Here is a 27861-nt window from a genome sequence, read left to right as displayed (position 1 = left end):
ATCGTGGCAGCGGTCTAGCAATGATGTATGTTTGACAAGCAATGCTGTACACCGGGGCTCTCGAACCTGTCCTCGAAGGACTGAGACGGTGCAGGTTTTGGAGACGGTCATCAGTTGAGTGACAGTCAGGTGCTGCTTGTTTAAGATGACACCTGTTTCTTTAACTAATGAATGAGTGGTTGCAACAAAACCTGCACCAAATTGCCTGTAAACTGACGGTTACACGTACAAATAACCTCCTCATACATGTCGCTGTTGTTGTACACACGGTCAATGTCCAATTTTTTGTAATGCGTTTCTCATCTTTGCCTTATTTTAAATTCCACTTCAAACACTTCACATAAAATGCAATATTTATTTATCTGTATACAAACATATATATTTGTATTTTTTTATGTACAATATTTTCATTCATGCCCAGATTTAACCCATAACTTTAATGTGGAATATAAGAACCCAAGGTGTTTTCTTCCAACATGATCTGAAGACTATTGTCTTCTTAGGTTTTTGGTGTGATAAAGAATCCAATTGTTTTAGTTTCCTCCAGATACAGGTAGACATTGTAGATTGATGCTGTGGTCAATTATGTATCTTGTATTCTTCCCAAAAAATATGGACATGGAACTTTCCCCATCTTTTCTTACATAGTATGTCGTTTTCCCTCTAATATGTTGATTTGTGTCTTAAATAGGTCTTAGACCTCTATTGTACTCAACAGTATGTGTCTGTTTGTACAAAACTCTCTTTTCATTGAAATATTTACTTTAGAAAAATCGAATTTTGTCACCACGTATCATTAATCCAAGGGACTTGTTGTACAAACAAAGCAGGGCGTGATTACAGCCGGCTGGAGGAGGAGTGAAGATCATTTTGTGATAATGGACTCCGCTTTTGTAACCTCTCATTCGCCTAGATTTCAGATGGGAGAGAACTTTATAAAGTAATAAGTTCAAAACATGGTCATGATGAGAGACTTACTGCATCTTGGAGAGAAAGACTTCAACAATTGAAACATGTGAGTGAGTCAGGAGAGTTGAAGTTTCACATTAGTTCACCTTTAATTTCCATCATTTGTCTGTAAATTCTACACTTCTTAGATTTATAAAACCCAACTAAACTTTGAATTACACAGTTTATACTAGATGTTAATACTGTACAGTAAAAGGTCTTGTAGTCATATATAGTAAGATGGGAGTTAATTTGTTTAAATTCTTGAACGCTCATGACATTACCATGTATTCTAATTGTACATTCATCTTCGCTCTTTTGTGTCCATAGATGAGTATCATAAGCAAACATACTTTCTAAAATAGATCTGAATTGACTAACAATTACACATCAAAGCATTTCCTGTGTCGCTCTTGATATTTTCCTTCAAATACGAAACACATGTTCCATGATGTTCAAGTGTTGAATTGATCATTTCTCCTCTCCAGCACCACCAGAAGCTTCTAATCTGTCACTGCCACTTCAACCGAGCACTTATTACACCTCAGCTTTTAATGCCCCGTCATTAAGACGGCGAGGCCTCCTGTAGCCTGAAGCCAGATCAGCTCAATCATCCAACCAGCATGTTGGATCAGATCGGCGGACCAGTTACGACAAATCTGTCGTGAGATAGCTGGCGGTCACGGAGCTGGTATGAAAAACACACAGATAATTAGTCAAATGAGGGTTGTCGGGGGAACTCCACGCTCCCGGATCCTTTTCTTCAGTGGCTGTTCTGGCATCAGTGAGACTCTCTGCTTGTGGCGACACCCTGGTGCTGTGACTTCCTGCCGAGGCGTCATCTTCGGAGCAGACACTTTTAGAGTGTGCCTCAACAGATCGACCGTAGGACGGAGGAGCAGGTGGCCACTATTAAAAGCAGATCCTTGACCTGGAGATGTTCGGCGGGTGTGTGCCGCAGGGTCACGAGGTGAGTGCACACAAACAGAAGGTCCTCACTACTACGTAGGTGGCCCCGGAGGGAGCGCCGAAGACATCGAGGGACAGCGGCCACATACCGGGGACAATGGCCAGCCCACGGCTCCGGTTGCAGACCAGGTTTTTTTCAAACCGGCCCTGCTCGCTTTCATGTGTGCAACATGACCCTGAAGCGGGTCCATCGTCCCAGACCAGCGTTTTTTGTTTTAATTAATCCTGAGCTGGAGGTTCGGCTGCAGAGTGTGACTGCTCTGGCTCAGGTGTCCTTCTCCCTGATGTCCACTGACTCAAGACCAGGTCTCCCTGAGGAGAACCTGCAAACCAACTCCAAAGATGTGGAGGTGGAATTATTTTATCATTATTCAATAATAAACGTTTAAAAAGACATCCAGACTCTTTATTACTCAATTAAAAAGAATACTTCACTTTTGGGAAGTTAATAATTAAGACACAAATGTCCTACTAAAATTTATTTGTGACTTCATGCAGTGAATATTGAATGAACCAAGAAGTATTGATGAAAACTTTCATTCAATGAAATGTTCTCACAGACCTCTGAACGCTTCGGATTTAAATCCAAATGTAAAAAAACAAAACAATGTAAAATGTAAAGAGTAGACCCGTATTCACTCCAAGAGGTAGGCACTGAAACGTATCGCAACATATCGAAACGTATCGCAACATTTCCCAACATATCTCAACATATCCCAACATATTCCAACATATCGCAACATATCGAAACGTATTGCAACATATCAAAACGTATCGCAACATATCGCAACATGTCGCAACATATCGAAACATATCGCAACATATCGAAATGTATCGCAACATATCGAAACCTTTTGCCACATATCACAACTTATCGAAACGTATCACAACATATCGAAACGTATCGCAACATATCGCCACATATTGAAACATCGCAACATATCGCAATTTTTTTTTTAACATATTGCGAAATATACTTACATACCACAATTTATTGAAATATATCTCAACGTATTAATACATATTGCAACATATCGCAACGTATCGCAACATATCTAAACGTATCGCAACATATCGCAACATATTAAAACATCGCAACATATCGCAATTTTTTTTTAAACATATTGCAACATATCCTTACATACCGCAATGTATTGAAATATAATATATAATATATCTCAACGTATTGATACATATTGCAACATATCGCAGCATATTGCAACGTATCGCAACATATCCCAACATATCGCAATGTATTGAAAAATATGGCAGCGCACCGCAACATATCCAAACATATTGAAACATATCTTAATGTATTGAAACATATCGCAACGCACCGCAACATATCCCAAATTATCGTGACGTATCGCAAAATATGTCACAGCGCCACACCATATCTCAACGCACTGCAATGTATGGCAACATATCGGACCGCACCGTTACATATCAGTATCTGCTCGGATCACTTGGAACCCACCACAGCGAAGAAGGTAACACCTGCTTTGAGGTGTTGGTGGAAATCGACAGAAACCTGATAGAGTCGAGCTACAGTGAGCTTGTGGAAAACGGTCGATAGATCAAAATTAATTTCTGCAAAACCATACATGACCACCCAAGATAACAGTCGTCTTGAGCTCCACCAGCGGAGACACAGACACAAGGGCTTCTTAGAACAAGGTGGGGGGCATTGGATTTATCTGTGCGGCTGTCACTAAAAAAAAAGAAGGGATAATGGAAGAAGTAAAAAGGGCGGGGGGGGGGGGGGGGGGGTAAAGGACACGATAAACAACAAGGTTGCATCCTGGGAAGGGAAGACTGCAACTGCAGGGAAGAGTTCCTCAGGATGTGTGTGTCTGTGCCTGCCCGCCGCTCACATCACGAGCCAGCAGTAATCGTCCGTGACTGAAGATGAATGAAGCCTCATCACCCGTCCAGTCAGCTACACAAACCCCGGCAGGTGTGTTACTGTTGGCGCTTCACCCGAGCAGCAGCTAACTGGCCCCGGCTACATCAAGTACCCATGGCTTGGTTTTGATAAGGTCGTCTCCCGAGCTTCCACTTCCTTCACATCACTCATCCTGGACGACTGCGACGTGTTTGTGCAGCTGACACCCCCGAATACATCATCCTGGCAGCCCCCAGATGAACTTTAAACGAGTAGTGAAATAAAATGATTTCACTCATCAATTCCTCTCTGAAGGGTCGAGCCATCCATCAGCCGTCTGTGCTGCGGGAGACGCCGCTGATGGAGATTTACGAGGAAGTGAGAAGCGGCTCTGGGTCAGACTTGTTCAATTGGAGGCAAAACAAATAGAGCAAACGAAGCGGAGCGACTGTTGGATGTCGTCAGACCAAGATTGGCGAACGCTCTGGGATCCAAATCAGATGAAAGTGAATCATTTGCGTCGCCAGAGGCGAAGTTTTGATGTAATTATCTGCTCGTCGTGTCATCGGGAATCACAAGGAGCCGCCCGGTTTACTACCTGAAACCATTTTTGGCTTCGAAGAAACACAGTCGATAATCAACTCTGACGTAAAAGAAGTTTATGGAGCGGAACATGTCAGCGAGCACTTAGTGACATTCATCAACCACTTTTTAAGGATTTAAACTTCAAATATTTGTCCCAAATTATTGAATCTGTCGACACAGACACAACTTTGAAAAAATGTCGCTGAATTTCTGTATGACTAGTTAAACCAAAGACAAATACAGAGAGTGCTTATTTGTTGTACATTCAACGTTAGATGAAACGAAAGTTTGATATTTTCAAAGTACATCACACAACATACATAACACATACATAATAAATAACACAATAAATGTAAATTAAACTTCCGTTCGTGGGACTGAGAAGGTTTTGCATATGAAAAGAATGTGGGGAGAGTTTTGAGTGAACATATCGTGTGTGATCAATCATAGTTCCTCCATTTAAGAATGTTGTTTGTCCCATTATCACACACACACACACACACACACACACACACACACATTGACACACATCAACACGCAAAAAAAGGGTTTGGAATTGAATCTGATGTTGTGACAGCTGACATGTCCCAACACTTTCAGACATTTTGAACATGTTTTTAGTTGCGTCATTAGTGTGTGGTTCAAGCAGACATCATCTGTTTCTGTTTCTACTAACCAGATGAAATTGAAGAAACTATTTTGTCTCGCGGAGCCAAGAACATCGTGATAAAACGCCAGCTACACTTTTTTCTCAGCCGTTATTTGTTTTTGACAGGCACTTAGCTTATGTCTAAAGTGTGGTCTGGTCTATGTGGCCCATTTGTGGGTAGAGTTAAACAATATATTACTTTTGTTTTGTTTCTAGGTTCATTCTATGTTGTTTTCATTCTTTACCTCAGTGGCGGGCCGTGCATTTCACACAATTCACGTTTGAATGAATCCACGTCTCAATAACTACTTTAAGGTTCTTTATACACCACAGGGATCTTGTTATAGGTCAATAAGACATTTATCATCAAATGAACATCAGTGCATCATATCAAAATATCACTCCCACTAGTCTGTGTGGTTTCCATGACTACGTCACACAGGCTCTGCATTGCCCCCCCCCCCCAAAAAAAACAAAACACACACAAGCTAAAGCAAAACACACACACACAAGCACCACTATTGATCTCATAAAGCGCAACATTATTTATAAAAAAAATGCATTTACTCACGTATTCCATTGAGGAAATGAATAAATCCTTTTAAGCTTGTGAAAGACTCGTCTCGGAGTTAGCATAACTAACGTCCAACTTTTCTTGAAAAGTCCTTCTTGAAAATTGTATATCCGCGACCAGATCAAGCCCTTCAGCCATTAAAACAGTTAAATTAACTCAAATCAACGTTTTCGCTCCATTTGACGAGTCTCAGTGCTATCCAATCAGAGGACATGAACGTGTTCAGCGTCGTGGAAGCTGTGACAAGCGTAGCTTCCAAAACGCTGGCGTTGTGCCGCCAAATTGAATCTGATTGGTTCTCACATGAACGTACAATCCTGGAAGCAGTGCGCAACTTGCGCAAGCAAGACGAAAGAAAGGAAATGAAGAGAAAAGACTATGAGGAATAATTTTATACGTATTTATGAAAAAAAAGAATATATATTTTATTTATTTTCTGATTATGTTTAGGCCAACAGCGAATGCCTTGCTTGTCCTGACGACCCACCACTGCTTTACCTTGTGGCTTAAATAAAAAATTTAACATTCTTTGCCCACAGTTATTTTCAGATGTCATTGAAATATGTATAATATAAAATAATGAAATTCAATAGACCAGTAATTGTATCTATTTTTTATATCATAATTTTTCATATTGATATTTTCCTATTTTTAATTTTCTTTCATTGTTTCTTAGTAGATCTCCAAAACATGTAATGGCTCTTTTTCTTCCACCTTTCTTTACGTCAAAACTGGTTAATCATAAACCTTTCTGGACCGAAGGCGGTCGAACCTTTCATCAGTTCAAAGGAGTTTAAAGTTATGATTTGTTGTTTCTATTTCTTTTTTTCCTGTTAATTTCAAATTTTCTAATGCACGAACTGTTACTATTATCTTCTGTTGTGCCACTGCTTTACTTAAAAGAATTGTCATCTTTAATCAGAAAGCAGCTGGATATGCTTGTTGCTAAATGAACAAGGAGCAGGAGAGCGTGGAGAGCCAGGTGAGAGTAGAGTACAGTAGCAATGTCCTACTTAAATGTCTTTCTTGTGTGTCGTACGACTGCCTGGTTTGGGGGTGTGGTCAGGACTGCAGACTGTAAATCTGACCTCCAGCCACTCAGGGTGGTAGCGCGCTCTGTCAGACACCACAATAGAAGTGTAGTTTGGAATGCTTTAGAACAAGATATGGTATAGTTTAGGGTTGAGGGATGTTAAGGGGGAGTTAAGATAACTGCATGTCACGTCAGTGCCATTGACAGACGTGTTTGCGGTGACATGCTGTGACTTCTTACACTCGTAGGAAGTCGGAACAGCAACACTGGAGCAGGTGGTCGGCGTTTGGTCAGGGGTCTGTCCGGGTGGGCCGGCTGAGAACGAGGTCTCCTGCTGGCGGGGTCGCATGCTGGACATGATCTGACTCTAAGATGTTTCTAAGAACTTTAAGGCTGGTCTTTTCTTGGATGCAGGACTGAGCGTCTCACCCGGACTCACGTCTGCGTCTTGATTGTCACTTTTTAGCTCAAAAATACTTTAAAATATTAGAAAAAGCATGTTATCTTCAAGTTTAAGTTCGGGGCTGATGGTAGTTAATTCTAAATCAAATGTACGATGGTTTTCTCTCCTCTTCCATCGCATGTGTCAGACTGAAGTCATGAATAAGTGTGAGGTTGCAGGCTCGCCTCCAGGTCACCCCTCAGCGCCCCCCTGAGCCGCTGTCTTCTGCCAGACCCGGCATCAGACAGCTTTTCAAACCCAGAGGTGACCCTGCTCGACGGAGGGTGGTGAGGTCAAGCTCCCGCAGCGATCAGCCGCCCATCACTGCCCTTAGAAGGAGCTGCGAAGTGAAATCCTGCGCTTGAGGCTCAAGGATGCTTTTGTGAGGAGACCAGAGAAATCCCAACTGCAGTTGAGTTTAATTTGAGCCTCTGCCGATCTAGATAACTGTTATTATTGAAGGGTTACAGAAGATTTCAGTTCCTCTGAAACCTCCCGACATGTAGAAGATGAAAGAATAACTCATCAATGAATGTTGAGAGAATGTTATCATAGATCCAGGAGAGCTATTGATGTAAGTTTGAGGTTCTCACTCACATATAGCAGCAGTGCTAGGATGTTGGCTAAGGCTTCATAAAGTAATGTAGATCCTGTCGCACTGATCTCCATCAAAACACTGAGCATAGAAACAAACCTTTATATCTGATATCTGTTCACAACTTTTACATCTACAATAACATGAAAGTTTACTCAGGAAACTTGAGCAGCAGATCAATAACTACTTCACACATGTATGAATGTAGGTAAGGGGGCCAAATATGGTCCGCTCGGTCATTTATTTTGGCCCACATAAGCTTGAAATCTTGAAGTCTAAAGTCTAAAATGAGTCTGAAAATCATCTACTCAAACTAAATTCTTAGTTATAAAATCAGGGTACTTGATACAGAAAAATTTGGAATATAAACATGTCTGAACTCCAAGGAAGAAAAATTCGATTTATTTTTTATTTCAGGTAATGTTTGTATTTCATAAGAATGCTACATTCAGCATTTAGTCCAGGCGCTGTCAAACCAAAAGAAGGAAGGGACAGATAAAGAATTAATTATGATGGGAAAATTAAGTAAATAAAAGGAATTCTTAAATAAGCTTTAATCTTAATTTGATTGTATATTATTTTATTTTAAAATGAATTGTATTTTAAGGTCAACTAATGTGAAAAACCAACTCTCCTGACTCACTCACATGTTTTAAATGTTGAAGTCTTCCTCTTCAAGATGCAGTAAATCTCTCATCATGACCAAGTTTTGAACTTATTACTTTATAAAGTTCTCCCCCGTATGAAATCTCAGCAAAAGAGAAGTTACGTGAGCAGTTGTAATAATGGCTTCACTCCTCCTCCTTCACCTTCATTGTTTATACAATGAGTCCCTTGGAGGTGGAGTCTGTGGGGATTGATGATGCGCGGTGACAAACCAAGATGTTTGACCAATCACAGCAGAGTGAGTGTGGTTGTGTTATGCAAGATCTCCAGTAAAACAAAGTGTTTTCAGTGGGCGGGGTTTAGATAATTTTCTACTGTAAATTTTTCAATGAAAAGAGAGTTTTGTACAAACAGACACATACTGATGACTACAATAGACACACTTAAATCTACACATTAGTTGCTCTTTAAAGATTCTAGACAAGAAAAACGGCATAGTTCTTATATGATATTATATTATATTAATATATTTTATAATATAAAATTAAATATATAAACTCTTAAAATGTGTTATTATACCATAAAATACATTTTGTAGGACTAATAAGGACTTAAAAGGAAGGAAGGATAAAAGTAAGAGAATAGGGGGAATGGTTAAAAAAAACAAACAACATATTTGACAAGTTATTTAAATGAACTAGTCATAAAATTGTAAGATAGCAATACATTTAATACATATAGACATAGATACAAATAAACAATTTCCCGAAGGAGACCTCCAGAGGGATCAATAAAGTTCTATCTATTTCTAAATGGTTAGTTCTATATGATAACTTTGATGTCACGTGGGCCCCATAGAGCCTGACCTTCCTCCCAACACTCACCAAACTTTGTATATTAAATGTAAATGTCTCGCTGCCTTCGACTCCATTTCCATACCACAGTAAGTGTCATGTGATGAACACGGAATATGACACTCCAGCACACACACACACACACACACACTCGCGCGCGCACACACACATCTGGACGCGCTGGCTGCAGGTCACACCTGTCTTCACCAGACTCGCTCAGGACCAGCAGGACTTTCTTCTGAAGAGGATCCGGGACGACGCGGGACCTACACCGACATAAGGCGGACCACGGGGAGTACAGGTCGTGCTCGCCGGCCCGCAGGCTCCTCTCTGCGGTCAGCGTGGGCTCGTCTCCAGCCATGTGGAGCACCGACACCCGGGCTGAGCCACAGGACCGAGCCGAGGAAGCAGCGCGCAGCTCCGCGGAGCAGAACCGACGAGTGCGTGTGGATCCTTCCAGCACCGACACACACTCACGTCCATGAGCTGTAGGGCGAACACACTCAGCAAAGGTGAGACGAGATCCGAACTAAAATTCATTTTTTGATCAAAATGCATGAGTTGGAATGGTTTCCGATGAGAGATGATTTATTCAAGATATTTGTTTAATCGCATTTGCACGAGAGAAACACTGACATTCAAACAGTTTGGATAAGCTTTAAAACATATAATGCTGATCAAAGAAGTAAATGTACTGGTGGGTCACTTATGGTGAGAAAATAATTCACTGTGAAGTAAAGCATTGCAAACATAAAAGTCTTTACATCCAAGTTCATCTAAGTTACTCTTGATATATATCTTGTTTTACTTTAGAGTTGAGTCGTTCTTTCAACGGGACACTTGCTATAAACGTGATCTTGGTCTGTTTTTGGAGTTTAAATAAACTTTTTCTACACTTTTATTTGAAATGGAAGTAAGTCCTGGACGATTCAGATACTTCCCAGAGAATTCAAAATTACATTGAATATATATGCATGTCCTGAGCTTAACAAAAAAAATCAGAAAATGAACACAGACAGAACAAACTCTGTACCGACAATACAAGTTATTTGTTTGGTGCATCTAATATAAAATTATTTATTTTTAACAACAACGTTTTGTACAATATGATCTGTTTAAAGAACTTATAAAGTATATTAAAGTGTATTTTAAATGAACTAATTTGTATATTAATTTAAACTAAATTAAGTTTGTAAATTTGGACCAGGAAAAGCCTTTGAAGAATATTTACCTTAATTAATTTATTATTAATTTATTTAAAATGTGACCATTTAAATGCTGTCGATCTACAATCATGCTAGTGTTGAAGCTGCCATTTTACCACATAAATACAAAATATGAAATATAATTGTAATGTTAGTCACCTTAGCTATGTCAGGTATTTTTTAGGTTAAATTACAGTCTAAACATTTTAAACATCCTACACTTTTGAAAAGAGGAAATGTAGTCATCCTGTTCAGCAGGAATGTGCAATATTTCAGGTAGTTAAGTATATGTAAAAAAAAAATGTTGCTAAGATACATAATGCATAGCTAGTGTTCGTATTAACTTTCTAAAGTAGTAAGGTAGAAAATTGTTTTATAATTACACGCTTCATTGATGTAAAACCAGATCTTCTCTGCCTCTCCTTTCCAACATGGAACACAGTGGACTCCTCCTCCAGGCAACAGAAATACACAGAAGCGTTCTTCCACTTACACTTAGAACCTTAATACCTGCAGGAAAACATGCCGCCAGCCCTGAAAAAAAATCTACTTTACATTTGACTCTTGTAATTGCATAAAGAAAATCGTAGACAGGCTGAGTCTTGCTCATGAAAAATATTTAAAGACCATCCAGTATTTGTTAAACCAACCCTTACATTTCCAACCCTGGACTGATGCGTATTTTAACGTACGCTGCATCGAATATTCTATAGGTAAACGAGTTCCTTAGATGTCTTCCCAGGCTTTGTTAAGTTGCTGGTAAAGTCCCTCTCAAGATGTGAGGGCTGGAGTCAGGCCTCCATGAGAAATGTGCTCTTGATTTGGACCAGCACCAGAACTAACAGAACCCTGTGATTGCTGCGAGACGGACGGTCAGCTCCGTCGAGGTGGTCTGCGATTAATCCACATTAGCGCTGGAGACGATTAAACACACGCAGAGACCTGGTGACCGTGTTTACGCCGGTTAATCAGCGCAGCGCGACTGTTTCACGACAGACGCTAATGACACTTCTTCTTCCGTGTCTTCTGCCGGTACTGCAATAACACCGGCTTCTGCTTCTATCTGGATCAGAGGCCTCGATCACGGAGGGCCAAACACACTCCAAAATAACTTTTAAATTCAGTAGTAAATCATGCTGAATCAGGAATTCAAGTGTATTCTACTGTTGCAGTACATTATGGTGAGTTATTTCCTTAAAAGCTTGACTTGTTTAAAGCGATATGATATGTATGTTATTCTCCATTGAACAATTTGATTATTTGATATTGTCGTGGAAGTGTATTTTTACTTCTGGTCCATGAGGAGCAACTTTGAAGTGCGGTGGAGTGTGAGGGAAACTTTGAGGTGATGATCATCCAGCAGGCTTTAACACCTCTGACACATAAAACAACAGTGTGTAATAAGCAGGTGAATTAACATGCCATTAGTGTGACGTCTTTAGCACCTGTTCATGGTATGTGGAGAGAGAGGCTGTTTTGTGTTGTTGTTGGCTACACAAATGTGTCAGAGCGATGTCTATACACCACTTACACAATGATGTGGATCATTTTTATTAGTTGATTTCTGGTTTATTCATTTTAAAAAGGGACTGATTTTCACTTGATCATAGATTTAGATCTAGCATGGAGGGTTGAACGATGGTTTAAATAGTAACTAATGTGTTGATTAAGGAGTGTCTTATATATATATATATATTACCTCTATTGTATCATCAGTACGTGTCTGTTTGTACAAAACTCTCTTTTCATTGAAATATTTACATTAGAAAATGTTCTTAAGCCCCGCCCATTGAAAATGATTTGTTTTTCTGGAGATTCAATCTTGTTCATCAATACCTGAAGTCTCCACCTTCAAGGGACTTGTTGTATAAACAAAGCAGGGTGTGATTACAGCTGACTGGACTCTCATAACCTCTCATTACCAAGATTTCAGACGGGGGAGAAATGAATAAAGTAATAAGTTCAAACCATGGTCATGATGAGGGACTTACTGCATCTTTGAGAGGAAGACTTCGACATTTAAAACATGCGATATAGAGAGTTGGAGTTTGACATTAGTTGATCTTTAAGTCTAATCAACAATGGCTGGAAGTACAATTTAAACAAGTTCACAAAGCCACCATATACTAAACAGATTTGCACAGCACTACAACTGAATTATTTAACAATTCTTGGGTCTAGAAAAAACTAAAAGAAGTCATATAAAAGAAGTTATTAGATCTTGATTTAGTGTTTTACTCCAGACTCTGGCCTATTATTATTTCGAAGGCTCTCTACTTTATGTACTGTCCACCTTTTACTCAGGTTTGCATAAATGTCAGTCATCATAAAATCACAAGATTTGTCATCCATGCATCAATCACTAAAAAATAGTCTAACACAGAAAGAGCTTGAGTGCCAGAGACGACCGTTCATCACTGCAACATCTGTGGGTAAATAATTCCACCCAAAAAAGCTCATGAAGACTGTAAATATATTCATTTATCTCCCTTAAAAACATGCTAATTTACAAATAAAACTTTCAAATGAATGTTTACAGTTTTGGGTGATGATGTTCTTCTTACCTTAGCAAAGATTAGTTAAGTATTAGTAAATAATTTTATATTAGTAACAAATATCTTAAATAATACTTAATAACAAAAGTATTAGGATTATGAAATATATATTTAAATATTCCATCCTGTGATTATTATCTCTGGCTCATCCTATCTTATTATAGTGAGAGGCGTGGGACACCCTGGACAGGCCCGTACATCGAAGGACAACCGCTAACACACACACTTACAGTGTTAAACATTTTAGAGCAGCGGTCACTAACTTTTGTCGAAAAACTTCCATTTTAAAACGTTCATGATTAACGATATTTCCAGATGAAACATGATGAATGATTTAATAATAATGATTCAAAGATAGGTTTGATATATTTGACATTTTAAGAACCAAGCTACTCTCATGATCCCTGAAAGATATCGGCACCATGTTTTAGACCCCAGACATTTTAGTTCACTTCTCCTCTCAGAAAACAAATGTTCAGCATATGTTTGAAAATATTTGTTCCAGCGTAAATATAAATGAAAAAACTAATAAACGTGTCACTACTTAGTCGCGGAGCTATGAGGGTGAACAGATGTAGCGCAGATGTGACTGGATTATTAACGACTTCGAGGAGAGTAAATGACAAAATCACTGAAGTGCAACAAAGTATTAACATAAACAACACTTTGATTTAGAAATGGACGTATTTTCGTTTCAAACTGAAACGTTTATAGTCTTTAAGTTTTAATAACATGTTCCATAAAACTTAACTCCACATTTATCCGAACAATATAACGCACGTGTGATGTCATCGTTGAGGACTGGGCCAGCCATAACATTATGACCACTCATAAAGAATACAGATAATCATCTGGATCTAAGTGGGTGAGACAGGTAGAAACAGAGAAATTGGTGTTAAAGTCAAGTTGTTAACGGCTTTACTTCCAGAAGTTTAATACATTCAGAAAAAATATTTCTTCACTATTCATTGGCTCGTTTTTACTCCAAATCTTCTTTAGCTTCACATGCTTCATCGGGCAGATGTTGCATGTCTCCTCACACTCGCATGTGAGAAAAAGAGATTTCTTTATCTCAGTAGATCCCACCAGCTTACATATAGGTCACAAGAATCCTGTCTCACCGGTCGTCTCCTGCAACCCTCTTCATTCTGGAGATGCTTCAGCTGCACTTTGACATCAAATCCGGCATCACGGCGGTTACATCCGAACCTGATGTCACCTTAAATGGAAATCAGCGGACTGGATGAACTTAACCTCCATATAAAGGCCATGGGACATGCATCCCTGCGCGTGCAGCCTTGCTCAAAGGTCTGCTAGGAATGTCCGCTTGTTTTTGGCTTTTGAGGACAATGCCATAGAACTGTTGTGTGAGATTATCGGCGTCTGACCCTTGTTGAGTTTGTCCACATACAGAGAGTTAATGGTCATTATCAAGAGAAATTAGCAGAAAAAAAACATCTGAATATGTATCTGACCTTTTCCCTGAATATGTATCTGACCTTTGCCCTCTTTACTCACCCACACATCACTCCCCCCTTTCCTGCCTCTTACTCGACATTGTGAGGTCAGCCAGGGAAAATCATTTTAGTTTTTCCAACTTGCTGTTTTGTTGGAAGATATGAAAATGAGTAGCAAGTGTATCACGGAGGAGGACCTTCTCTGGACGTGGTATTCAGACCTGGCCACTAGTCAAAAATGTTGTTTTGTTGTGAGGTATTACAGCAGAGACACGATGTCCTAAATACTCATTCATCTCTGACTCTGAAGAGGAAAACAATGACAAGATGTGCAGCACGTCTCTCCAGATGTCCTCCTGCTGCGAAACATTTTCTACATACATTGTTCTACATACTGTTTCTGCTGTGAGGGAAGTTAAGTCAATTAAATAGAAAGTAGGAGATCACAAACCCTTGTGTTATATTAGGGTCAAGGTGACCCAAATGCCTGAAAACAAATCTGTTTGTGGTATCCCTTGTTATGTAGGTCAAGGTGAAAGACCTCTAGCACTGTATATGTATTTAGGGAAGTCAGGGAGGTCAACAGGACAACACAAGGGATAAAACAGTGTAATTTGTTTTTTGGGCTGTGTAAAAACAGCTAAAATATAATTTAGCTCAACATTTAAAAGTTTGTACTTATCGTGAACACAAATAATTTAAATTGTAATTTATAATTGAAAAAGTATAAACAGCAGGGCTGTTACTAAGCTGTAAGAATGGTTTTATAGTTTCATTCTGACCTTATAGAGATGTTGTGACCCCTGAACTTTGTCCAGGTCTAGATAGTCTTGACGTCTCCAACCTCTTATTCCAATCAGTACAGACATAACCAGACTTATGGCTGAGCAGAGAAATCAACTTTTTTAGAGGAAACATAAGCTGAAGGTCAGATGTGTAATTTGTTACAAATAAACACAAAAATAGATTTAGTTTTAGTCAAATACTAACACACAACTACATAACCTAAGATACTAACACAAAGAAATTCGATGAAATACACAAAGAGAACAACCAGCAGAAAAAAATAAAAGAGAATACACAAATACAGAATATGTACACAAGGCTTTAGACACGTCAACACTGTTGTAATCTTGTATACATGTGCGTTTAAACAAAAACACGTACTTACACACCTTCAAAAACACAAACAATGGATAGTGGAAAAAAACTAAAAAAGAAAGATGAACCACCCAAACACACATGCACAGAAAATAACACTCAAAATACATGAATAATGGAGAAAAGTTAACACACGTTGGAGTGGAAAAACAGCAGAGATTAAACAAACATATCTAATCAATCATTCATAATGGACACATGGAAGTACACAAATGACACCAGCATGAAAGAAACACACACTTCTGTAGGCTTCCACTACAAATAAACAAAAGACAGATTTATGAAGGGCATGAAATATAACACAAATATCCAGGCACACGAGCACCATCAAAAACAAACATGTGTGCCAAATACTGTAGAAACACACAAAAAATATACAGTGAAGTTTTCCCAATCGCAGAGTAAAGTTGTGTGTCTGTGCTGAACCCGGCTGCACACACAGACACACAAACACGCAGGTAGGTTCTTGTCGAACAGAAGCACAGGAATAGCAACACAACGGCAGCTCGGTGTCTGAGGGTCGGACTCAAGCAGGTGTAAGAAACTGGAACTATCTAGCGACTATGTTTGCACTCGATAATGAGGTGTCAGGCTCCGTCCAGGACTCATGAAAGACCCGCTGAAGGTCTGGGCCCGCTGTGAGTGACAGCCTGGTGTGAGCGCCTCGGTGACGTCCTGAGATTGTGTTGAGCGGTAATTTACTGATCATGGACTGAAGCTGCAGCAGCTTTGACTTTGTGTGTCCTTGCGTGCGCTTGTTTGCACACAGGTCAGTGTTGTGTAAACGGATCCTCATCCTCCGTCCGCCGCGCTCGCCTCGGCTATTTATGATCACGTTGTAAAAGGGTTCTTCCTGTTCCTGCGCCCTGGCAATGTTTTTGGTTATTTACTGGGAGGATGAGTCACGGCCTGCAGCTGGAAGCCTCTGTCGTGTTCCGCTGCTCTTAGATGTTCTCCAGGTTCCATTAGCTTTATTAGAGGCTCGGATCCTCACTGTTTGTGCTTTGTTTTTCCACATCAGACAAAGGTTCATCGTCAGATTATTTGCTGCAAACGAGCCTGACCTTTGTTTGAAAAGTTGGGTGGTCACTCTCTCTCTCACGCTGTAATTCTGGAGGAGCTCCACTTTCTTCGAGGTTCTGCCGAAGCAGGACCATCAGGTCGACCCAAAAACAGTCCTACTTTCTTTATGGATAAACATAGATATTGTCATCTTTGAGTTAGATCAGCTGATGATCTTAAGCCCCGCCCATTGAAAGCATGTCGTTTTTCTCGACCCTAACCACGCCCACTCTGCTGTGATTGGTCAAGCATCAAGGTGTGTCACTGCAAGTCATCAATCCCACAAGTATCCACCTTAAAAAGGAGGGCTGGAGGAGAAGTGAAGCCCATTATTACATCATGATGGACTCTGCTCTCGTAACCTCTCGTTCGCTAAGATTTCAGACGGTAATAACTTTAAAACATCATCATGATGAGTGACTAACTGCATCTTGGAGAGGAAGACTTCATTCGAGTTTGTTATTAGTTTCCCCTTTAAATGTATTAAAGTTTTAGAACGTCTTTTGGTTATAGTCAGAACCTTTTTCTTTGTACCAGACTGATTATTTAATTCAATAGTTAAGTCAAATCCGTACATCAAACGTAGTGAGTTAAGGTACCTTTAGTTATTCTGGTTTATTACCCACTATTCAAAATAAAAAAGAGAGAATGAGTTGAAAGACACGCACACACACAAACATATATAAATATATTTAAAATAAAATATATACAAATATATAATATATACGATTGAATGGGTCAAAAAGAGGGCATGAAAAAAAACTGAATTGTCAAGAAAAAAGGATCCTGTCCATGAGCAAATGACTGAAGCATGATGAAGTCGAGTGTTAGAATGTAAACACTTTGATTCAATAACACGACCAGAATGAACATCACAGCCCTAACACAGTCTGACACTCCTGGACTTTAGCGTCGACTCGAGGTTCCATCTTCTGCCCGTCATGACTGACAAGCGAGACGACTTGTTATGATTTACTAATGAGCCACCGTGCAGATCACAGAAAGTTGGGAGTTCAAGAATGAGTTAAAAGCAAAATAAAAAATGGATTTATACGTCGGGGAGAATTCAAAAAACACTATAGATACAATTAAAAACTTTTTTTTTAGGACTTCTTCTCAGCTATTGTGTTTCTTGTTTGCAGATGGAAAAACCTGGTGGAGTCAGGAGACATCAAACACTCAGCATCACCTGAAGAACTGGAAGGTGAGACTCACGCCCTCATTTATCATCATCACAAACATGTTCTGTTAAAGGTGTAATGAATTAAACTTAATTCATAGTTTATAGTTGTTAAAGTAGAAAGAAAAACTACCCCAAAAGTGTCTCTTAGTTTGAGATAAAGAGTCAAGAAATGTACTTGTTTATTCAACATGTTGAGTAACAAACAGCGTCATGGATTAATGTACAGCTGATAAAACATCATAAAACAGTTTTTGTCCCAACATGGTAAACCTGTGATTCTCAAAGCAGGACAGAGTGAACAAGAACGTTCAGCTCTTACTAGGTCAGTAGGTTTTAGTGCAGCTGCAGGAGTTTGTCAATGTTTCACTCTCAGACAGTTTCCACGACTCTGCTCATCTGATCCCGGCCTCAGGTTCCGTCCAGACGACGGAGAGAAACTCATCGCACAAGTGATTCTAAAATATTAACCCTCCCTGTGCGGAGGAGTCGCGAGTCAATAATTGAAGAGACGCAGGTGTCAGCTGAAGCTGGAGCAGATTGAGCCTCTTTAGGCCGACAAAGATGGAAGAAACCAGAGACGTTAACGCTGCTTTTCTTCTTCTTATCGTGTACGTCTGATGTGGTATTAAATACATGTGGTGTGTTGTTGGTTCATGGTGGTTATGAAGGTAACAATTTAGTGTGAAGTCAGTCTAAAAAAACCTTGTGTTGTGTTGCTGACAAAACAACATTAGATAAACTTTATTATGATTATATAATGTGTTAAAGCTAAACGAATTAAATTATCTTTAAGGTTTGGTTTCTCGAGGTGGAGCTGGAGTGCCGTGACGTCACCAGCAGGGGTCATTTGACATGAACATGTTAAGTTTGAAGTAAATATATTATTTAAAAGAAAGTATGTATAAAATGTTTTTAATTTTTTAATGGGAAAATTACTGCTGACAACTGATTTCAGTTTTTACATTTTCAATAGAAATGATTCCTGCTGTCCAAACACACTTAGAAGTCAATTGATTCTCATTGATTTCTCTGGATGTTGTGACCCTCAATAAGCAATACGTGAATTAAAGCAACACTAAGTAACATTTAGACTTTTTTTTACCGTTTTCATATATTATCCAATATTGATTTAATTTTAAGCAATTATGACTTGAACTCTAGAGAGTAGGACGTTGTAGGTGTTATTGTAACAATGTTCTTCACTAGTTAGCTTTGTCTGGACAACAAGGAGTTTCTGTGAGTGTCACATGACCAACAAACTGCTTTACAGTGGTAGATCAGAGACAGAGTTTTCATATGAAGTACTGAGAGTCTTTAAAGTGACCAGGAGGACAAAACCTTTTGATCTGATATTTAACAGCATTGCATTTCCTGACACTAGTGGTCGCCAGAAACAACATTTTTAAACGTACACATTAACACTTTAAAGCCACTTTAAAAGCAGCATTAATTGTCAGACGTGAAACTATAAATGCATTATATAGTTAAGACCTAGAAAGTTCAGGCATCTACTGTAACCAAGATGGTCTTATTGGTCCCACTCGAGTGTCCGCCTCCGTGACTCGCCCGGTCGGATTCTAAATTTCCGCTGCCATGTTGTCCAGCTTGCCTTTTGTCACTTGTCCAGCTGATCATTTTTTAGTCCCTTTATCAGGCCAATAATGTCTTCTGACGGTGACTGTGCGTTAGCTTCTTCACACGAGCTATTAGCCCGATAAGTCGCTCCATTAGCTCTCGAAGTTATAGCCTGAATCTCTTACTCATGACATGGCACTGTTTTTGTCTAATATTACGAGTTTGTTATTACAAAAAGGTACAAAATTGTTAGAGAGTGATCTCACCACCAAGATAATAAACGTGTATTTGTGTTGCTGTCGCTCAGGTGATGTTGTGGGTGCTGGCATCATTGCTGACTCTGGTGGAAGACGTCTTTTCTGAGGAGGACAACAACGATGCTCAACGAGAGTTGCCGCAAGTCTTCGGGCAGCCGCCCTGGCATCCTGCACAGGACCCTGATCCGGACAGTGGCGTCCACACTCCCTGGCCGGAAGATTTTGGTAAGTTCTTTAAAGCTTGTTTGTATCCAAGAACATCTGGATTTATCTTTATAATTCTGTTCATTCTGCCGACACATGAGAACCAAAGCTGTGGAATCATTTTCTGCTGTTTTTGAAACAAGTTGTTTTTTTTAAACTTCTGGTGCCCTGCAAGAACACAATACTTCTTGTAAAAACTTACCAACCCCCGATTTAAACGTCCCAGAGGAACATTGAATAAAATAAAAGTTACCCTCAAAATGATCCAAGAGAGAAAAACATTCACATAAAAATATTTAAATGCTCATTAAAGGCATTTGATAACATGAAAAAAAGTATTTTGAGCTTTTTATTCTTCAACTATAACAATCACTTTATTCTTCAATAACAGTGAGAATAATATATATTATTGCATCTGAACAGTCTACTACACAATGTTACCACAAGGTTTTATTTCGAGTCTCACCTAGATCACTTCTATAAAGGTTTGCACAACTCAAAGTTCATGAGAAACTGGGTGCTCTGCCTTTTGGCTCAGCTCATTCATCACCAGGCAAGACCGTGTATCATTAAATCATCATTAAATCATTAAATCATTAAATCATTAAATCAGTTAAGATGTATGCTTTATTTTCATGGTCAAGATTAATCATTTCTCTTCCTCTATCTTTCTGGTTCCTGAAAAGTAAATGAGCAAATTACTTGATTTGATGTTAATTCAAAAGAAAATGAGGGTTCAAGAAACAGACTAGATTTTGATAGTGTTCTCTGATTGAATCAGGAAGTTTTAGAAGGTTTGATCATTCACTAGTATAGTTTTGAACTGCTGCTGCTCGTTAAGAAAAAATAAAAGGGAAACCTGTCTTAATAATAATAATAATAATAATAATCTCTATTTATATAGCGCCTTTCTAGACCAGGGTCACAGTCACACACTGTCTTCATAAAATACATTCTACAAGCGAAACACTTGAATAATTAACCTTTCGTATTGTGACAAAACGTGTTATTGTTCATTCAGCGTTTAAGAGTTGGTAGTGGAATGAAGTCCTTGGCAGAGGTATGCAGTGTCTCAGTGCCCTTCTGGTGTATTGCTGTGTCTAAAATGAAATAGTAAGTCAAGTGTCATCTTGAACAGCCACCAGGACACACGTTGGTCTGGCTAAGAACGATTCACTGAAACAGTAGTAAATATAACTTATTGAAAGAGGGTAAGGGTTCGACTCTACGCTTTGGTTTCTCACAGACCTTGCCCCCCCCACACCCCCACCTTCCACCTCTATCACGTATCGTAACATTAAACTTGGATGTTAAAAAAAGCTTCATAAATCTGAAATGGAGCCATAAAACAGCATCGTGTCGCCCCTGAGTGACTAATATAGGCTCTGGACGTTTGCCTGGAAGTTTTCAACACAATTGTGGCCTTGGTCACTTGAGCAACGTCCCCCCCGAGAACAGCCGGGTGAAAATAATCAATCCAACATGCAGGATGGTGTCACGCTGCGTGGTTCTGGTCATCAAAAACAGCAGAGTCATGAGATGAATGGATGCAGAAGAACGTGTGTGTATTCGAGCTGCCACTCTGGTATGTAATCAAACTCCACTTCTGTCTCTTCTGGACCGACCGTGAGACACGAACGGCTGCTGCTGCCGACACGTTGTTAAAGCCGCCTCTAACCAAACAAGCAAACCCCGGCTCATTATTCATGTTTATCCTCCTGATTGTGTCGGAATGTTGAGGTGAGTGTAAGGTGTGAGGAGAGCGACGTGACTTCCTCTCATCGACGTCCATAAAAGTCCGTTATGACAGATTCATCCCTGCAGGCGGAGTCTTGAGTCGCAGGGACAGAAAGAAAGAAGACTTTTTCCAGCTTTGAGTTCTGAATATAGAGGAACAATGTGATATAAATGAGAGTTAAAGTCGTGAACGTACATAAACACTGATGCTAAATGTTGTTGTTTATCTAATGCATGGTTACGACACACTTTTATCAGGAATCTTTAAATTTTCTTTTTTCTAAAAGAGACTTGTCCTGACTGATACATCTAATCTGCCTGCAGACCTTAAAGGTGACCAATGAAAAATTCTGCTAAGGCGGAGAAGTCTCCACTGTTAACATATTAAATTATTGTGACCTAGAGGATCTTGTGATTATTATGATGTTATTATTATATCATTATGAAGGAGGGGACTTGATCCTAGGTTTTCTTGTTTGTAGGATTCACCTGATGATATGTTTCCTGAGCATAATTCTTCTTCAGATGTCCTAATTGATAATTGGCAAACTTTAATTTGTTATAAAGATAAAATAAATGGACATGTTTGTCTATAAATGTGTCTATAAGCTGTGTAAAGAATGCATGTATTAACCCTCAGTAAACCTAACATTTAATCATCAAGAAATGTGTCTGACAGCCTAAAGACTAAAAACCCTGCTGTTAATACGTTCAATTAAAAAATATATTTTGTATTGTTTTTCCATTTAAAAGTATGAATTAACTTATAAATATAGATTGTCAATTTGTTTTACAACTTAATGTCCCTGTTCCTATAAATCATATACAAAAAACAGATTAATAACATTTTATATTTTAGTGCCTTTTTCCCCACATTTGTATATAATAATTTAAAGATATTTAAAAGACAATGACTTAATCTTCAAACATGTATTTATTTAAGACACTTTTAAAAATAATATGTATATAAAATGTAGGAAATTGTATCACCTTTGTTTCTGTTTTTCCGCTTCTTCCTTTGGTCTCTTCAAGTTGTCTTTCGGGACATAAAAGAACATTTTCCGGCTCGCTTCTAGCAGCAAATATTGATATAATTACATTAAATAATGTTTAACCACGTGGCGTGTTTTAACACGGCCCGGTCGTATGTGTGCAGGGTTCGACTCTTCGCCTGCGGAACCATTTCTCTAAATTCTCTTCATTTTTCTCCCCTGATTACGACTTTTCTTTTCATAAACATGAAGGCATGAACCGACAAGCACCTGCGCCGCTGTAAATGAACCTTCCACGATAGGAAGCAGGGAGCCTGGAGAAAGTGCAGGGCACAGCCAGTCACAGGTCAGGAAGTGGAAATCAGTCACCTGGAGCCCGACGGTTCAATCATGTTTGAAAGGTTCCTGGATCCGGGCCAGAATCCCCCCCCTGCTGATAATGACCCTGCACAGTGACGGTCCACTTTGCACCCCTCAGCTGATAATAAGTGGAATTTTTACGGAGTCTGTTTTTCATTGAATCACACATGCTCCTCTGCTGGCTAATAAAACGCTTTCTAATTCACATCCTCAACTGCTGTGTGAGAAGTTTTTCACCTCAAGTCCCTGCAGACCCAGCAGACATCTGGCACATATCTGGAATCTGTGTATGATTTTCTATTATTTTCTCTCACCATTAGTTTAGATTGATGTTGTTGGAGTAAACACACGCTGCCTCTTAATCAACACCATCTTTATTCCATCTCACCATTTTCTCTCTTCCTATAATCTATCAATGTCTCCAGATGGATTCCAGGTCATGAATGTTTGTAGAATAATAATGTTTATGTCTAAATTGCCCATCATGCTTCACATCATCACTTATAGTTTCTAATCATTTGAGTTGAATTTCCTCAGCCAAGGAAGCACTAGAAAGTTTTCTAATAAAAGATCCGCTCAACATGTTTTGACTGGATTTTGCTGAGATTTTTGAGGTTTTGAAGGTATTACATTTTATTGATGTTCTTTAGTTCCATCTGGTTTCAGGAAGGTTTTAAAGGTTCCTCATGCATTTGTGTGGATATTTGAACCACTGCTGCTAAATAGATTTCTGATTCTGATTCATACACTTTTGTTAAGAATAGCAAAAAACTGTAAAAATTACCTTTTTTTTAATTAAACACATTAAACTCTAAATTCTCATTCACTTAGAGGAAAATCAATAATTTTTACTTTAGCTTTAGTGAAAAAATGTGATCATTTAACAAGAGGTTTCTCTGTCATTAGGTACGATCATTTAAGCTCTAAAAAGTCAGGAATGCATCTAACTTCAGGGTCAATGAGGCTTCATGAAACAGCAGATGAGGAGAATGTAAGAGTAAGAATGTGGCGCAATCAGTTACAAAATTCAGTGCATTTTCATTGAATTGGTAGTTAAAATAAAAATGATTTAGAGCAGAGAGTGCCATCTAGTGGCCTTTAAAAATGGGGAAACTGTTTCATGAAACCTCATCAGCCGCATCAATAGTTAAGGCACATTATATGAGCTCTGTCTTCTGGTAAACACAGAAAAAGCAGTGAGATAAAGTCAAATTATTGACTCTGACTTTAGTTCTCTCTTTTGTTTAGTTTCATGATGCTTCACGAAACATCATCCCTGTCCTGGACTTACTCTGTGTTTGTGATCCATTCATCAGTTGCTATTAGGCAAAGTGATATGTGCCTTGACTTGCTGTGTAATTTAAATGTTCATTTTCGTGTTTCCGGCCAAAGATTTCAGTCAAGTTAAGGGGTTTGTCTTTTATTGTCTTTATTTTAATCTGTATCTCATTGTGTGTTTGTATCTTAGATGTCTGGGCGGCAATGCAGGAGGAGATTGATCCGGGCAGATGGCGCCGTTCACCTCGCGACCCAAGCTCCTCCAGAACTTCTAGAAGAGGTCGCAAGAAGACCAAGAGCAGCCGGGACTGCACCATCGAGAAGAAGCAGATGCGGGTTCGGGATCTGGGTCTGGGCTACGACTCGGACGAGATCATCCTCTTCAAGTACTGTGTGGGCACGTGCCACAGCGCACGCACCAACTACGACTTGGCCCTCAAGGCCCTGACGGAGAGCGGGAACATCGCGGGCAGGAGAGTGAGCAGCCACCCCTGCTGCCGGCCCACCCGCTACGAGACCGTGTCCTTCATGGACAAGCAGACCACGTGGCAGACCATCAAGTGGCTCTCTGCTGCCAACTGCAGCTGCGTGGGCTGAAGGTGTTTCTGGGACAAACCACCACAGTGGAGGTAGAAGAAGATCGGGCTCGTGGATCCACCGCCTGAAGACGGCGCCTCCCTGCGCGGAACAGCTGGAGACCTTCAGGGCGGGTTTTGACTCCATGTCACCGGCAGCACTGGATCCTGCGAGCAGGAGGATGTCAGTGACCGCAACTCAGGACGTGATTATGGGAGGACACTGATCGTCTACTTCAGCTATGACCAACAGATGAAGGTGTTCCACCCTGTATGCTACAGCTACAGCAACACATGCCAAACTAAAACCAAAAAACTCAAGTCAGGACTGAATCTACACAGATTTAGTTGTTCCAAGTTGGTATTTTCTAAATGCATCATAGATCACGACACATTTGTCCACAGTGATGTTCCCTTAAGTTTGTAATACAGAATTAGTATTATAACAAAGTAACAACACATATTGTTACTTCAACTTCTCACTGACACGTCTGATCCAGATTCAAACTTAAACAACGGTGTTAGGAGCCAGTTTTATTAGCGTGGAACATACAGACTCCGTATATGAAGTTTCTTCTCTCCACATGTGTTCTCTATTACCCTACTATTACTCTTTACTACACCCTTGTTGTTCCTGACTAAAGTGGATGTAAACAGTAAAGCTCCGTGGGGTGTTTGACTTTAAGACAGAAGTTTACGTGGAGCTCTCTGCTCTCGTACACGTCACCCATGAGAAATAAATCAGATCATCTTTAAAGGAAACGTGCGGCCATCTTCTTGTGCATCCTCAGTGAGACGACCTCTGACTTGTTGTGTAGAGTGAGAGAGTGCGTGAACGACGTTGCTAAGAAGTAGATGGAAGGCCTGAAACAATTTGGTTCTTGTAAACCAGGGGAGTGCAGATTAAACACGGGATTGTCTTTCCGTCTTCACGCCGTTGATCCCACATCTGTCAGATGAAAAGCGAGATGATTGCGCTGACATCCTAATATTTACTGTCCATCAACTGTGAGAATCTCTTATATTCTCTCCATGAAGTGGTTCCTTCTCTCGTTCCGGATGACTCATGCTCTGATATCCATCTGTTGTCATGCGGTGCAGATGAGTTGTGTAACATCTAAGAAAAGTCTTCCAAGTCTTTAAGGAAGTGGTCATTGAAGACCTGCAGGAAACTGGTCAGTATAGCCGCTCGGTTGGACAGACCAGCAGCCCTCAGAAGCTCAAGTGTTTCAGCTTGTTTACGTCTCTGTCAACAGCCTATTGTAAGAAACTCTCCTAAATTTACCCCCCGGCCTATCATTACTCAGAGAGGCAGCTTTTCGACACTTGGTTTATTTTCAGGTCAGGTGTGACTTGACACTTCTAACAACCAAGTGGAATGGAGCTCAAGCTGAGGAGGCTCAGATAGGATGTTGTATGATGTAGTTCCTACTATTAAAGCAGGAAGACGGCGCATGCATACCTCTGCCAAGGAGCTCCTTTCACCCATATATCCATTAAACACAGCATTATGTCGAATCAATTAAACAGCTGTGTTTACAAAAGACAAAATACTATTAGTTTAATTTTTTTATTGTGATGCAAGTGTGTTCTCGTGGTATTTAGTGGTAGTTTTACCACGTTCAATGTCACACAAAATCCTCTTCAGTTTACAGCCTCTCACAGTTTGACCAATAAAACATATTTTGACCAGCAGCTTCACTAAAACCATACAGTCAAGTGTCATATATCATCAGCATAGATAGAAATACTTTTGAAAGGCTCCTGCATTTTTTTTTAATACATACCTTAAAATAGCACATCAATTGTGTACGTTTGGAGCTGTTCTCTTGTCGACCCAATTATCTGATCCATCTTCTTATCTGAGGCTGGACCCAGAACCTCCTCATGATCTTCTGGCGAATACAGAGGTGTTCCCCCCGAGGGAGGGAGAATTATTGTTCTTTGTTCTGAGAACTTTTATTTGGTCTCACATATGCATTATGGGTAACTAGTGAATTAGTGATCTATCTACCTAAACTAAAATGTTAAATTATGTGCTTTGCATATAAACATAGCATCCAGTGTTGGTTAGATAGATCGATAAACTTTATTAACAGTAGTTCATAAGGTCATTTCCATCAACTTATATTTTTTATACTTTTTATCTGATGCAGTTCAACAGCGCACGCCACGGGTTCGCTTCACTACTGAAACACAAAAATACAGGTGAAATGGGACAACATGTGGTTGACGGTTTCATGAAGCTTCTATGATATCAGGTTCAGACTACTCTTGACTTCACTACCTACGTTATCTCATTCATATTTCTATGAGAAATGTCCTCATAGACTGTCATTAGAGACACGCCAGTAAAACCCAACTCTGTCTGAACAGATAGTTCTGTCTGTCCCTCCTACAAGACAGTCTGTTGAACGACACTCTGATGAGTCTGACTGTTTAGCACATGCAATGGATTCTGTTGTCTTACTGTATATAAGAGTATTTATTGTTTAAGTTATTTTATTTATTCTGCATTTATTTCTTCTATTATAAAAGAAACAAACGGTTCTTTTTTCACTTTTTTTTATGTGTTTGTTAAAAAGATCATATTTATGGGTTTGAGACGTCCAACAATCATTGATTGTATCAAAGGTCCGTCTTAAGATTCTGCTAATATTGACTTATAATAATATTGACATTTATACCCTAATACGTTAAGGAAGAACGGTTACTCAGTCTGAAACTTGTTTAACATAAAAGGTTAACAATTGTAATAATTTCACAGTTGAATGCTGCAATTGAAACCATTGAAAGATCATAATGAACTAATTAAACAAGTTTCAGATTTGTGTGACATATTTGATAATATAGTAAGTATTACATTATCAATATCAAATGTTTATATCTGAAACTCGGGGTTTGTGTTTTACTGAAAACGTTTTTACTCTCCACTCAACCCACAGACCAATAATACACTGTCTTCAGCTGGATGACTCTGAAGAAATGTGATCATTTCTGTGACTGTTCTTCATCGTTACACTTCATTCTGGTGTTGTTCACTCGATAACTCCTTCCACCGTCTTAAATACACACTCCCCAGTTCATCCACTGTATCAGAGGTAGTCTCATCTGTACACA

The 27861-nt window shown here is 39.4% G+C and overlaps 1 protein-coding gene across 1 annotated transcript; it reads left to right on the top strand.

The window, feature by feature from the left end:
• The first annotated feature begins 9465 nt into the window (after positions 1–9465).
• On the top strand, positions 9466–24763 carry artn (artemin). Its single transcript, XM_087782985.1, has 4 exons — positions 9466–9652; positions 17723–17784; positions 19646–19820; positions 24357–24763. Exons 1-4 carry the CDS (start codon positions 9622–9624, stop codon positions 24761–24763), a joined length of 675 nt encoding a protein of 224 aa, XP_087639111.1. The 5' UTR covers positions 9466–9621.
• The last annotated feature ends 3098 nt before the right edge of the window (positions 24764–27861 follow it).

Source organism: Callionymus lyra, chromosome 2 (genome assembly GCF_982586985.1).
Source record: "Callionymus lyra chromosome 2, fCalLyr1.hap1.1, whole genome shotgun sequence".
Lineage (NCBI taxonomy): Eukaryota > Metazoa > Chordata > Actinopteri > Syngnathiformes > Callionymidae > Callionymus > Callionymus lyra.
Note: the sequence above shows the minus strand (reverse complement) of the source record. Positions and strands in the feature narration are given on the sequence as shown.